This window comes from Nestor notabilis, unplaced genomic scaffold, assembly GCF_000696875.1.
Source record: "Nestor notabilis isolate BGI_N333 unplaced genomic scaffold, ASM69687v1 scaffold12473, whole genome shotgun sequence".
In the NCBI taxonomy this organism is placed as follows: domain Eukaryota; kingdom Metazoa; phylum Chordata; class Aves; order Psittaciformes; family Psittacidae; genus Nestor; species Nestor notabilis.
In genome coordinates, this window is record NW_009920649.1 from 15,591 (window position 1) to 30,145 (window position 14,555).

Consider the following 14,555-nt stretch of genomic DNA (forward strand, 5'->3'; position numbering starts at 1 on the left):
GATATGAAAAGGAAATTGGTTGCGTAGTCGTTTGCCTGCATGCAGTAAGAGGGCACTGCTGTAATTTACAGAGGCTCTAAATAAAAAAAAACCCCAAACCCTTGCTCTTTTCTCTTGCCCAAGGACTTAAAAGCACTAAATGCTGCCTGTTGGGGGACTGGTTTCCATAGTTTTGGGGTTTTTTTGCCCTGTTTCCATGAAGAGTATGAACATTTTCTTTCATGGGAATTACCAAGGCTGGTACCATTCAGTCATGTGATAAGAGATCACAGAATTAGCTCAGACTGAGAAGTAGTAAGTTATTTTTGTTTTGAAGATTCTTTCCTGTGCAGTAGTCATACTAGCTTTATTTTCATGTCTTGAGTTAGTTGTTTACAGAGTAGATAGCTTTCTTTGCTTCCTCTTCCTGAGGATAATTTTAAATACAGCACCCTTGTCCATAGTAGTTCTTGTCTGATAATGTGTTAAGCCTATAATATGACTATGTATTTGCCTCCTGTCTTGGAATGAGATGCAAGTCCCCTGATCCAGAGCTGTCCAGTGCATTTTTTTTTTTTTATTATAAACTGTGGCCTGAGAACATATTAACACACATTACTTCTTTTTCTCCCTCAGATAAACTGCTAGTTTTTACTGTAGCAACGAAAGAACCTGATGGCTTTCACCGTTTCATGCAAACTGCAAAGCACTTCAACTACACAGTAAAGGTATTGTATGTTTTCATACCAGATATTCATACTACAAAGCCTTTAAGACACAGTGCAATAGTAACTGAAATTGCATTAGCTTCCTTGCATGCTGCAGCAAAGTAAAAGAACTACACAGCTCAGGGGCAGGTAAGGCACTTGCATGTGGCCATGCTGCTCTCCCTGTTGCTTACCTGCTGGTCCTCCTCCGAACAACCACGAGAGAGTGCTGCTTTCACTGCCTGAGGAACTGTTCTAAAGATCAGTAGCTATTGTGATTGGTGTCCTCAGTCACTTAAAGGTTCTGTCATGATTTGTAATACAGCCTCAGTCTTCAGTGTGGCTGATTTTGATTGAATTAATACTTCTGGAAGCAGCACTTGTGTTGAAAGGGCTTTGAAAGTCTCCTTCCTCCTTAAACAAAGCCGGATCTCTGCTGTGGGGAACAAGTGAGAGTTTCTTTGTGTTTTCCAGGAACCTGTAATTCTCTGAGAGGACAAAATGTTTCTATCATTCTTTCTGCCTTGCTCCGTATCTCCACATGTCACATTCTGAGGTTGCCCTCTGCATGACCTTGGGGAAAAAGGGAGGGCACTAAACCTCTTCTAAACTTTCCCCACAAATTGGTCTGCGAGAGAAAAGCCGAGAATTGGTGGTGTTATGATTTTTTTTTTTCTGCTTACTTATGATGGTGTCTGCACCATAAATAGGAAATTATTTGGGTCTTTGAAGTTCGACTTGAACCACTGAACTTGGAAGACTCAGAACCTTTCATAATATGATAATGATGTACTGAAGCACCCGGGAAGCCTGAGCTCTGGGTGTATCTATTAACTTTGCAGATTTGTCCAAAGCTTCATGCAGTGTGGTTCGTCCAGGTTTTATGAGTTCCAAAAACATTATGTTCAAAACCCACAAAAAGTTTAAGCATTTTTGTTATTTTTTGAGCTGTAATTCACTAAAGTGCTTGACTAGGGAGGAGTTTTGTTTAGCTGGTTTTAGCAGCCACCCTATAGGGGAACCTATCCTTTCCATATAGAAAAGTGTTCTGGAGGGATTTGAGAAAGATTGGAGCTTGTGATTTGTATTAAGAAAACCCTGATTCACCAAGATCTCTTAGCTTCCTGTTCCCAAAGTGATTACACTGATTTTTAAAGGTCTCACTCAGAATGTTTTTGTAATACAAATTTTGAAACAATTACTAGTGTTTGTTTCTGGTGTGGGTTTTTTTGGGTTCTTTTGATTTTGGTGTGGCTTTTTTTTTTTTTTTTTTTTTAAAAAAAAATGGGGAGGGGTTGATGGTTTGTTTTTTTTTTTTTTTTTTTTTTTTTTTTTTCCCCTCTCTGAAGGAGACTCATTTGAATAAACGGTGGTAGCAGGCAATTGCTCAATTCTTACTTGGTTAAGAAATGTCTCATGTTTTTGTAGTGATGTCATTGTGCCTAATGCTGCTTCAGACATGGAAAACTTATGATGCTGGAAATGCTGGCTTGTTATGCTTTAATATGTTGCTTCTGCTTGAACATCTGTTTTCAATAAGGTCCTGCTTTAAAAAGCCTCTTGTTTTGGATACTAGCAAAAATGCTCTTTTTTTTTTTATTTCTTCCAGGTACTTGGAAGAGGTGAAGAGTGGAAAGGTGGGGAGCTACCTAATTCTATTGGTGGAGGGCAGAAAGTTCGGTTACTGAAAGAAGGCATAGAAAGCTATGCTGATCAAGAGGACTTGGTTGTAATGTTTGTTGAATGGTGAGCAAACCTGGCTTATTGTCTTTACGTTTTAGTCTGGGTAGGCATGCAAAAGTAGCTGCCTGACATGCTGAAAGTTGCATGCTGCTTTTCCCCCTTATGGTTTGAGACAGTTTGCTCCTATTTTTCTCCATTCATAAAAATAGTAGATTGCTCAAAAAGCCATCATTACTTTTTAAACAGATTTACAGATGTAAGAGTTGTTCATAGTTCTGCTGCCTTGAGGGGCTGGAAGAACAGCTTTTGGGAGCTGACAGGCTTTTAGGCAAGCCTTCCTGCTCTCTTCTGCAGTGAGAGCGGGACATGGCTGCAGGCTAGGAGTGTGGGATGGAGGAGGGGAGCAAAAGCAGCGCCAGAAATAAAGTGGCCAGTAGGGACCAGAGCATGATCTTGTTCCATGAAGTAAGTGATATGGAGGAAGCTTGAAAATGGGCCCCTGAGGAAAGCATTTAACAGGAGAGCTTCTTTTACATGGTAGAGAACTGAAATAAGAGGCTTGGTGCCACATACACCCCGCAGCCTGCGTGATGGAAGGATGGGGAGACAGTGCTGCTGCAGATGCCAGATTATAGCTCATAGAACAGCTATGCTTGAACATCCTCACTGGAGGCCAGATAGGTTTCTCCCTGTCACAGAGAACAGGGAGCTCAAATGTGTTCAAATCCTACTTTTTCCATTGCTTCCCTGTGCTTACCCGTGCTTCCCCTTCCCACCACCCCCCTATTTGTAAGTGGAAAAAGCATCTTTCTAAAAGTAAATATTACATGTTTGTTCACAGTGTTGTCTAACTGGTCATGGAATAACTGACACTTTTGAAATTAATTTGGGAGATAATTTTGTTCTGTACTAAATGCTCAGATGAATCAGATATTTGCTACTTACATAGAATGTCTTTGTTTTTGAATTTATTATCCTGATTCATCACTGTTTTCTTCCTATATGGGAAAATGTGCACTTTTTTTTTAATCAGATTTGGGTATAGCTCAAACTCTTCTCCAACACAATTTATTCTCTTGAGAGGCAGGCTGTCTGCTGGCATGGATGAGGGAGTAGAGGACCATGTGTTGAAATGCAGATGCCGTAATCTATTTTGTCATGAAAAATCACAGGATTTAAGGCCTCCCAAGTTCTTGAGGTCTATAATCCCAAGTACGTACTGATTTAAAGTTGGTGGAACTGATTCCAGATAGGAAAAAAAAAGTTTGCTGGTTCTAGCATTATATTTTAATTCTAATGAGCTCTTTAATTTCTAGAAATCCTGGTTTGCAATTTTTAAATGTTGATCATTGTATTTTTAACTTTAGAAAAGACAAATATAGCAAACTTCCTTTATTTTTCAAGTGTTTTTTGTTATATTCATGGTGAAGCATTTGGAATATTAATCTTGGGGGCAGGGAAAGGAAATGTCTGGTTTACTTACTGTAACTAGGCAAGTAATTTCTAGTGAACTGTTTACTTAAACTTGGGTTCTTGCCTTTTTCTCTTTTTTTCTTGAGCAGTTTTTTACATGGCTCACAATTCTGGAAAAGTTTGCACAACTTCTGTGGATAGCTTGTGTCTAGGCGAAGATAGCAAAATGCTTTGCCTGCAGATGGAACACTACTTAAATTAGGCTTATTTTTGCACGAGCTAACTACTGGTTTACTTTGGACCATTTCAGATTGAACTGGCTAATGGCCAGTGTAGACTGGATAAAATGGTTGGTGCTTTTACTGTTCATCTAGAACTCCCACAGCCATCTATTTGTGTTGTGGAATATTTTTGAAGCCTCTGTTTTGTTATGACCTTTTTTGGTTTTTGGGGGTTTTTTTTAATTTTTTTTTTCCCCTGAAATATCTTTCAGAAAGTAAGGGATAATTACATTTTATACATATCTCAAAATGGTTAAGATGTCCTACCAGTTGGGATACAGTATAGATGACAGAATGGCTGTGTGGCTGAATAGTCCAGTTAAATAAGATGAGATGTAGGACCCGAATTGCTGGTTACTAGTAAGCCCTCTCTCGATTGTATTTTGAGTTCTTAACCTGCAGCCCCATTAATAACAAGTCCTTGTTATAAAGTTGTGGATGCAAAAACTGCATTTACAATTCCAGAGGACCTCAGCCATCTTTGACACTTCCTTGTGTTTTTGGGTGTGTAGCAGGGATGCTTTGCTGCTGCAAGAGGAGGAGGGATGGGTCGATTCCAGCCCCAAACATCTGCCATCTGGGAGCTTCAGGAAATGGGATTGGAGTTGTGAAAACTTTGGTGTTTTGTCTTTTTTTTGGTTTGGTTTGGTTTTGGGGGTGTGTGTGGTGTGTTTGGTTTTGTGTTGTTTTTTTTTTTTTCTTTCCCTCTTTCTTCTTGCTTTCTACTTAATTAGAAGGATTTATGAAGACTAAGCAAAAGATTATTTGAGCTTTTCCAGCTTGCCAAGGCAGCCTGCATTTTCCTGGGTATTTCCACATTTTTTTCTTTCCTGTCAAATTTTGAAGTCCTGTTGAAGTGAACTGATCTGTAGCAAGTTCATCACCTTGTGTGTCTTACCTAGTATAGTCTTTTTCCTTTTGAGTATAGCTAAAATATTTACATTTTAAGATCATGTGAATTAAATTACCTGGATCAGTCAGGCATTGGACAAGGCTGCCCAGGAAAGTGGTGGAATCGCTGTCCCTGGAAGTGTTCAAAACCTGTGTAGACAAGGTTAATGACACAGTTTAGTGGTGGACTTGGCAGTCCTGAGGTAACAGTTGGACTTGATGATCTCAAAGGTCTTTTCCAACCTAGCTGATTCTGATTCTATGTGGATCACTCATAGTAACAGTATAAACTGTCAAGGATAGTCCTGGGACCTGTTTTGTGATGGATTTAATGGTGGAGACCTGAGTCCATGCTGGATTCATACTCCTGCATAATATCCATTAGTGTGTAAAGTTTACAATAATTAGTAATGCAGTTTAGCAGCTCTGTTCTGTGCTTTCTATTATAGACAGTGCTGTATTAAGTAGCATGTCCCTTTCACAAGCAGAGCCTGTGGCTAGTCCGGCATTTTGCTCAACTTTGGTTTTCTTTTACAGAATGACAGTCCTTGGGAGCAATATTCCAGCTGTAAGTCATTGCAGAAGCAGCACTAACCTGATCAAAGAGAAGCATAGCCTGCCATAAGCTATTAAGTTAAAGCTTCAGACAAATTTCTGGTTTTGTCTATCTTTGACTTGTCTCCTGTTTCTTGCTTGTTCTTCAGGCTCATTCTGGCTTTGAATCAGGTTACACCAATTGAATGGAAAAAGGGAGGGAAGTGTTTTCCTGTATACTTGGACAGAAACAGGCAGTTTTTGCAAAACTGGGGAAGCTCCAAAATGTGCAGTATTTTTTTTTTTTTTTTATACATTCTTCTGCCAAAGTTATAGAAAAACAAACCAGTGAGTTTTCAGAAACCTACTTACTTTATATAGACTACATAACACACTTCCTCTCCAGGATTCATTCTGTTCTCTGCAGTGGAAATACTCTTTTGCATTTGTAAGTCTGGTGTTGTTCAGTTCTCTTAGATCAATTGCATGAAATTCCCTTTGAAGAAAAGACATTTTAAATAATTTCAAAACTGTAATAAAGAAGTACCAGAAGTCAGTAATAGCTGGTCTGTTGGCACTACTGCTGGCTAATAAATCACAGTGCAAAAAGTTCTGTGTACTGCAGGTGTGAGGTACTGCTGTCTTCCTTAGCCCTGCTGAAAGACTTTGCAAGGACAAAATCCTGATCAAGGTTAGATCTTTTGATTACTGGTTGCTGTACCATTCCTTTGCCCCCTATATCAGGGCTTATGGTTTTCAGTTACTAAGGTAGATGTGTGGAATAAGATGAATATACCTGCATTCAGATGAGAAAGATGTGGGGCTGAGATGCTGCCATTCAAACCAAATATTCTGCTTCCTCAGCCGGAGTCTAATCTGGGACATAATTCCAATATTACTTGTCATGGTTTCATGTTGTGTAAAATGAACCTTGAAGTGGTTTTCACATTAATGCTTTTATATGTAGATCTTAAGCACAAACAAATGAACCTTACACTCTGAATAATTTAGTAATTTATACATCCTTTGAGGCTTTGTGTCATCTCTTCACTCCCCCATCCCTCAAGATGCATTGATTTAGATGTTTCAACAGCAAGAAACCCCAGGACTTGTGATACTACGTTCTTACATGACCTTTGCCAAACCCATGCATATTTGTTTCTGTTTTGGGGTGATGTTGACCTCTGGCTATGGGTAACCGCTGTTTTTATAGATGAGCCCTCCAACTTCAGGTCTTTGTCCTCAATAGGAGGTAGGAGTCAAATCTGACGAACACATAAAGGCAGGTGGAGTTTTTCATAAACAGATGTGAAGTTTAGAGCCTCCTGAAGACTTCAGCACATTAAGGAGGTTGAAGGAGAAAGTTATATATTGTCAGATATAACACAGTTTAAGTTTATAGGCAACTAGACTTTATGAAGAAATATCTAGGTACACTCTTAAGACTTTTCAGAACGAAGTGCTGTTGTGTTTTGGAACAAGATCATCTAGTGTCTCTAAGTAAGAGATACATGAATTATCTTTCAGTCCTACTGTATTTCATCTGCTGAGTTTTGATTTTTTTTTTTTCTTTTCTTTTTTGGTGGTTGTTCTTGAACACATAAGAAGTTTTCCAAAGGAGAAATAGGTTTTTCCGGTTTTTTTTTTTTTTGTGTGTGTGTGTGTTTTTTTGTTTGTTTGTTTGGTTGGTTGGTTTTTTTGTTTGTTTGGTTGGTTGGGTTTTTTTTTTTTAAACTAAGAATACATGAAATGTGAAAACTGATTTCAGGTAGACTGAATCTGACGGAAAAAGAACATCCAAAATGTGTAAGGTTTAAAAATAAAAAAGAAAGGAATGTAAATAGAAGGGGAAATAGTATTGATTAAATTTTATTTCTCCTAGAAAGGATAGGGAATTTTTACATGGTGGTAAAACATGATTAATGTAATTTTTCAGAATCAAAGGTCTGTCTGTATGATTTTAAAAAACGTGAATAGTCTAACTATTTGTTACTTTGAACACAGAAGTATTAAAATTAAACTAGTCTAATGGGTATCTTTTCTTTATTTTCAGTTATGACGTAATTTTTGCGGGGAGCCCTGAAGAACTGCTAAAGAAATTTCAGGAAACTAATCATAAAGTGGTGTTTGCAGCAGATGGACTAATTTGGCCAGATAAAAGGCTGGCTGACAAGTATCCTGTTGTACGGAGTGGAAAACGATTCCTGAACTCAGGAGGCAAGTGTAGTTTTTGAATATAATGAATTCTTGAACTTGAACATGGCTTGTTTCTGTCACCTGTTTTACATACTTGTATGGGAAACTATTCCTGAATTCCCCAAGTGTAAAATCAAGGACTAGATCTGCTGTCCACCTCTTTCTTGTCTTCCTCCCCAGTCAAATATCTCCTCTTCTGTGCTCAAGAACAGTTTTCGTTCAAACTTACATAGTATTTGCTGTCAATAACTTGTAAAAAGCAGGTAAATAAAGTGATGGCCTAGCAAGCAACTGTCTTGCAATGAAATGCTGTGCAGGGGTGACCCAGTCGCCATTGATTGAATCTACTTCAGAAACAATCCAGTGTGCAAGTGCAGTCAAAGCAGTACATGGCATTTATAGGCACAGTTTAGCTGCATCACAGTGATTTCTGACTTAGCTACCTTGTTCCTGGTGATCTCTGCATACAGCGTAGATGCGCTGGTAGCTTTGCCTGGCCCATCAACATGGCTAAGGCAGTTCATTCCAAGAGAAATTTGAGTTACTCCTGTTAATCTCAATGATGCGTTAATTCTGGAATCCTCCTTAATTTAAATGTGAGTTTTGGTAATAATTTTTGCAATTGATTAATATATGCACTGACACTGATACTGTTAACTGCTGCAGAGCACAGCATATGTCACTTCCTAGGTACGTGGTGCTGGGCAGGGTGCAGATCTAGGAATGTGCCTGTTTCTTTCCCTCTCTTCTTTACCTCACCTATATGCCATGCTGGTTTTTGTGTTTGGTGTGGGTTTGTTTTGGTTTGGGTTTTTTTTCCTGTTGTATGGTTTTGTGGGTTTTTTTTGTGAGTGGGTTTTTTTTTTTTGTTTTCTTTTTTTTTGTTGTTGTTGTTTTGGCTGAAATATAATGTGTATTGGTTTTGAGGTGAATTCTCTTTGGAGTTCTGGCAATATTAGATTCAAGTTTCTCTGCCAGCAAGAAGTGATTGATGAAAATTAAACTTTCTTTCCACAGATGGGATCTTGGGGATAGTAGTAGTGTAATCTAATGCTTTGGTGTTCTCAGGACCATCCAAAACAGATCTCTGTTTCCTACTTTTTCACTTAAAATAGCATTTCTATAAAAATAATCCTTAATTATGAATTCTTTAAAACAGAAATGGTACATATGACAGGAAGAAAGCTGGATTTTGAGTCAAGTTGTATGAATTTCATACTTCTCCTTTGCTGGCACCAAACAGTAAGAATGAAGATCCTGACAGGTGGACAGCATTGGCAGAATAGTGCTTTTTATGGAAATAACTTATGTGTGTGTGATATTGCAGGATTTATTGGTTATGCTCCATACATAAATCGTATCGTGCAGCAATGGAATCTGCAGGATAATGATGATGACCAGCTGTTTTACACTAAAATCTATGTTGACCCATTGGCAAGGGTAGGTAGTAACTGGCTTTCTCATTTCTTTCTGCTTGAAACAACATGCTGCTCCTCATAAAAAGTCAGGAGAAAAAATAAAAGGAATGCTGTCTCTTTATTCCTGAGTCCCATATTGACAGTTGTGTTTGTCCTCTGGAGGTTCTTCCTGTCAGAGTGACGAACAGGGTTCCAAAGGGTCATGACTTGATATATTATTCAGGCTGTCTGCAGATCCAGGCAGGTTGTGCTTCGTTGTTAGAAATGGTAGCTCTGAGGTATATGATCAGACACATTTATCTCAATGAGGGTCCCATGTACTTGGCAGTTTGACAGCCAGAGAACGTGGCGTTTTTCCAGGGTGTCACTGAACTACTTGCTGATCCAGTGTTTTATATTTTGGCTTGCTGCCATTTCAGCTCCTGCCTGCAGCTGCCTCTGACTTTTCAGCTTTTTGTGCAGATACGTTCAATAAAGCTGCATCATAAATTTTGGTGAAGACCTCTCTGTCTCCTAAGCTTAACAAAGTCCTCTGCCGAGTAGGAACATTAAAGCATGATAGATGTCAGAGCTACAGCCCTGCTAGTGGAAAAAGGAAAGTTAACAATGTATTGATGCAAAAAGACTGTTAGAAGCTGATATTGCAGAATCTGAGGTTGATTTTGAGCATTTGTATGCTTAAGGCAGATGTGAAGTTTCTGAATTACCTATATGTTTTTCCACTAAGTTATGCCTGAAACATCAGGCATGTTTAGATAAAAGCACAGAAATAGAGTAGAACATTTCAGTTGGAAAGGACCTACAGTGATGATCTAGTCCAAATGCCTGGCCAGTACAGGGCTGACCGAAAGTTAATGCATGTTATGAAGGGCATTTTCCCTTAAAAACTTGACTCCAATGCTTGGGGCATTGACCACCTCTCTAGGAAGCCTGTTCCAGTGTTTTACCACCCTTTCAGTAAAGAAATGCCTCTTGAGGTCCAGTCTAAACCTCCCTGGATGCGGATCTGAACTATTCCCATTTGTCCTATCTCTGGATCCCAAGGAGAAGAGATCAGCACCTCTCACTCCACTTCCCCTTCTCAGGAAGTTGTAGAGAGCAGTGAGGTCACCCCTCAGCCCCTTTTTGTTCAGACCAGATAAACCCAAAGTCCTTAGCCACTTCTTGTACGACATTTGTTCCAGCCCTTAATGTTTAAATTGATTTTGTGCAAGTTAAGTCAGATGCTACATATGCAATTGAAAGGACAGGGTGTAGAGACATTAAAGCTGACTCTGCACCAAAGTCAGAAGTAATGTAATTAGCTGTCTAAATAGATTGTCTCCTAGACAAATAAAAAGTGTACTTCTTCACAGTGCACTACTACACCGTGATTCAAAATGCCTCCGTGGTGCTTAGCTTGGGATATTGCACTATACCTTAGCACCAATTCTCTGTGCAGTGTTGTCCAATGCTATAACCAATTTTGGAAGACCAAACCAGAATATGTTACATGTATAAGGGCTTTTAAGTGTGTTTTAAAGGTTATATACTTACTGATCAACATGTTAAAACTTCAAAACATGTTATTGTAAGTAAGAATCTCGGTAGGATTAATAATACAATATTAAGAACATGTTCTAAAACCACTGGTGTTTTCTATTCTTACATGATACTTAGATTTGCTTTTTGTATTTTTGAGACTGTAAAACATAGTATGCTTTGTTGCTTGGCTAAGACTAGACTTGCTAATTTATTTATTTATTTTTTAGGATAAGACACAGATTTTCTTTGGCTTATACTGCCAAACTGTAGTTTCTTTGGAGAGTTATGACCTCTATCCTTTAAGTATAGGTAAATTTTTTGCATTTATAAAACTGATTGCTATACAGCTGCACAAATCAGAAATATAGAAAAACTTAACAGTATAAAATTAATAATTATATCTGACAGCTGAATATGTAGAGTAGTTTTGCCTGATTACTTGTTGCCACTGCAATATAGCTGTAACATTACTGTAAAAAATATTGGCTTTTAGAATGCTTCCATAGCTTTGGTGCTTTTATTTCAGGAACGTTTTAACATTACTTTGGACCACAAATGTGCAATTTTCCAGACCCTAAATGGAGCTATTGGTAAGCATATGATTTGAATGTTGTGTGTTGTATTAAATGTTGTTAACACTTCCTTTCCTTAACAATAAATAGAATTCCCTAAGCATATGTTTGTTTTAATGAAATATTTGGATGGGTAAATCTGGCTGCCAGATCAGTTACAGGTTGTTTGGGTTTAATATGAATTGATTTCTCCCATTGATAAAATACTTGATTTAAAAACAGAAAAAAAGTTTTCAATAAATGAAGTTAGCACTAAACACAAAGTTAAGAATCATTTTTCCTTCTGCCTTTCACAAACTTAATTACAGGAGTAAGATCAGTAATGAAAACTGCATTTTAGGTGTTCTAAAGCAAATGACTATACATAATGACATGGCATGTGGAATAATGTAGGATTTCCTTTATGCAGCTGTCATGAATTTAAACTGAAGGATGGCATCTGTGCAAACTTCCTTTCTTACATTTAAACTCTAAATATGGGGAGAAAAAATCAAAGTCAGATCATACCTGAAATAACTGATTTCTCTATAAATATTATTTGCACAACATTAGTTTTATTTTTAAAGCAGATTTTATACAACTATTGAAGGCTGCTGATGGCAAATTCTAAAGTTTTATGTAACCATATTTAGCACTAAAGTAACATTGACAATGATAATAACACCAAAGTATATTGTATCATCAAGAACTTAAAGAACTCTGAAACTACAGCTTGTGTTTATAAACTGTTATTACTGTACAATCTATGATTTGCAGATGAAGTACTTTTGAAATTTGAAGAAGGAAAAGTAAGAGCAAGGAATTCAGTGTACGACACATTACCAATCACTATTCATGGAAATGGTCCAACTAAAGTGAGTGACAGTTCGTTTTACTTTTGTGCAAAGATGGCATCTTTAATAGAGGAATAAATAATGATGGAAAAGTCTGAAAAAATCATAGCACACCACCACTGCTCATTTCCAATTAATAAGAATTTCAAGGATTAACCCCCCCCATTCTAATAGGTTTCTCCATCATGTTATTCTGCTGTCACTGTATCATTCTGCATCCTGTAGGTCCCTTTTTGGTACTGGAAGGCTGCTCTAAGGCAGGCTTCTCTATTCTCCAGGCTGAACAAGCCCACCTCTTTCAGTCTGTCTCTATAGGAGAGATGCTCCTGTTTTCTGATCATCTTTGTGGTCCTCCTCTGCACTTGGTCAAACAGGTTCGTGTCCCTCTTATGTTGGGGCACCAAAGCTGAATGCAGGAGTCCAGGTGGGGTCTCACAAGAGTGGAGTAGAAGAGGAGAATCACTTCCCTTGACCTGCTGGTCATGCTTCTTTTGATGCAGCCCAACATATGGTTGGCTTTCTGGGCTGCAAGTGCACATTGCCAGGTCATGTTAAGCTTCTCATTGACCAACAGCCCAAGTCCTTCTCCTCAGGGCAGCTCTCAGTCCATTCTCCACCCAGCCTGTATTTTCGCTTGGGACTGCTCCAACTCACATGCAGGACCTTGCATTTGACTTTATTGAACCTCATGAGGTTTGTACTCGCCCATCTGTCAAGCATATCAAGGTCCCTTTGGATGGCATCCCTTCCCTCCAGCATGTTAACTGTATCACACAGCTTGGTGTCATCTGCAAATTTGCTGAGTGTGCACTCAATCCCACTGTCCATGTCAGGGAAAAAGCTGTTGAACTGTGCTGGTCCCAATACTGACCCCTGAGGAATGCCACTCATCACTGGTTTCCACACAGACATAAGGCCATTAACCACAACTCTTTGAGTGCAACCATCTGGTCAATTCGTTATCCAGTGAGTGGTATATCTGCCAGATCCTTGTCTCTCCAGTTTAGAGACAAGGATGTTGTGCTGTAACTTGATATCATGCTGAAACAACTCATTCTGCTCCCAAATTCATTGTAGCATGGGATATTAGAAAAGCGTAACCTTATGTTACATGTTCACTGTTGCAAAACATTTTTTGAAGCTAGTGAAGAATTTCTGTCTGGTTATTAAACAGTAATTGGAATAACAGGTTTTTAGGGGGAGAAAAATCTAACCAAGAGTGACAGGCTGGGGTACAAAAGTAACACATCTGATCATGTCAGACCTTGGTCTGTGTTTGTATAGATATATTTAAAAAATGTATGTAGGCAAAAAAAAAAGAAGTGTGTGTATATATATATACCCGTGGCTGGCTTTTGTGATTACATCTTCAGTGTCATTGATCACTGCTCGTGATACACCCGTGACTCATAAACTTGGGTTTTACAGTAGAGCACCATCAGCCCTGTGAAGTAGCTGTTCTGGCAGATTCTGTCCATGTGTAAGGATTCAGTGGTCCAGAGCAACTAGCACAGTTATTATATGGCAAAGAAGTGTAAAGGTGTATCATTTGTAATAGCCTCTGCTGGCTGAAGGATTGGGAATGGGTACTCCCTAACTTCTTCTGAATACATGGTCTGTACTGTAGCTCCGTATTTTCAGAAAGATGCCTCCCAGGAGGATGAAATAAAGTTTGAAACTCATTAATACCCCAGTGACTGCTTCTTCATAGTTTTTTGCACTGTATTTCATCTTTGGCATTAGAGAATGTAATGATGCCATTATCTGTTTGGCTTACAACTATTCAGTAGTGGTAAATATATGATCAATTTCTTCCATGTTCCTACAGTTATTTTTGCCTTGATTAAATCCTCAAGTTATCTATCATCACTGGCTTTGCTGACACTTTGCCAGTGAAAAGAAAGGTACTATATTTTACAGCTAAGCAAGCAGTTTAGGTTGGAACTCCTTATATTAGTCCATGAGTTATGCTACATTAAACAAAACTCCATCTCTGCATATATTCGTGTTTTAAAAACAAAGAGGGAACTCTTGCTATGTATCACTTTGTCACCATGATTAAATTCTTCTGTTTTAAACATAGAATTAGGAGGAAAATAGTATAATAGGATTGGAAAAAGTTTTCACTAGTTGGTAAATAAGATAGCATGAAAGTAATTCCCAGAATTAACTCCAAGTAGTAAATTTTTTAAGAACATTTTTTATTTAATATCTTCAATTTGCAGAATAGTAAATAGCATTGGACAGAGACATTTCCTTGAAATGGATACTAAACTATCCCAACATGCAATATTTTTATTATTTTTCCTCAAGTGCAGTGGCTTTTTTGTAAAATACTTATTTTTATGGAGTTTATGAAATTAAGTTCAAGCAATTGTATTTATAATCTGTCTAGAATGATTTTCAGTATGTGTAAGTGAACACCCAAACTACAGTAAAATGCAGACTGAGTACTGGACTGGAATGTGTTTTCTATGCAAAATAGTACTTTATCCTTTCATTTTTTTGAGGGCAGTAGAGCAGG

At 38.1% G+C, this 14,555-nt stretch overlaps 1 protein-coding gene across 1 annotated transcript in view; it reads left to right on the top strand.

Annotated features, from left to right (window-relative positions):
* Positions 1–506: 506 nt before the first annotated feature.
* The window catches only part of LOC104402799 (procollagen-lysine,2-oxoglutarate 5-dioxygenase 2-like), a gene marked incomplete at its 3' end in the record, with an annotated part of 14,934 nt that continues 885 nt past the window's right edge, over positions 507–14,555 (top strand). The window contains exons 1-6 of the mRNA XM_010010773.1: positions 507–707; positions 2,296–2,432; positions 7,542–7,705; positions 9,012–9,124; positions 11,153–11,216; positions 11,955–12,052. Coding sequence (XP_010009075.1) covers positions 507–707; positions 2,296–2,432; positions 7,542–7,705; positions 9,012–9,124; positions 11,153–11,216; positions 11,955–12,052 — 777 coding nt within the window. The remainder of the gene's footprint in view (positions 708–2,295; positions 2,433–7,541; positions 7,706–9,011; positions 9,125–11,152; positions 11,217–11,954; positions 12,053–14,555) is intronic.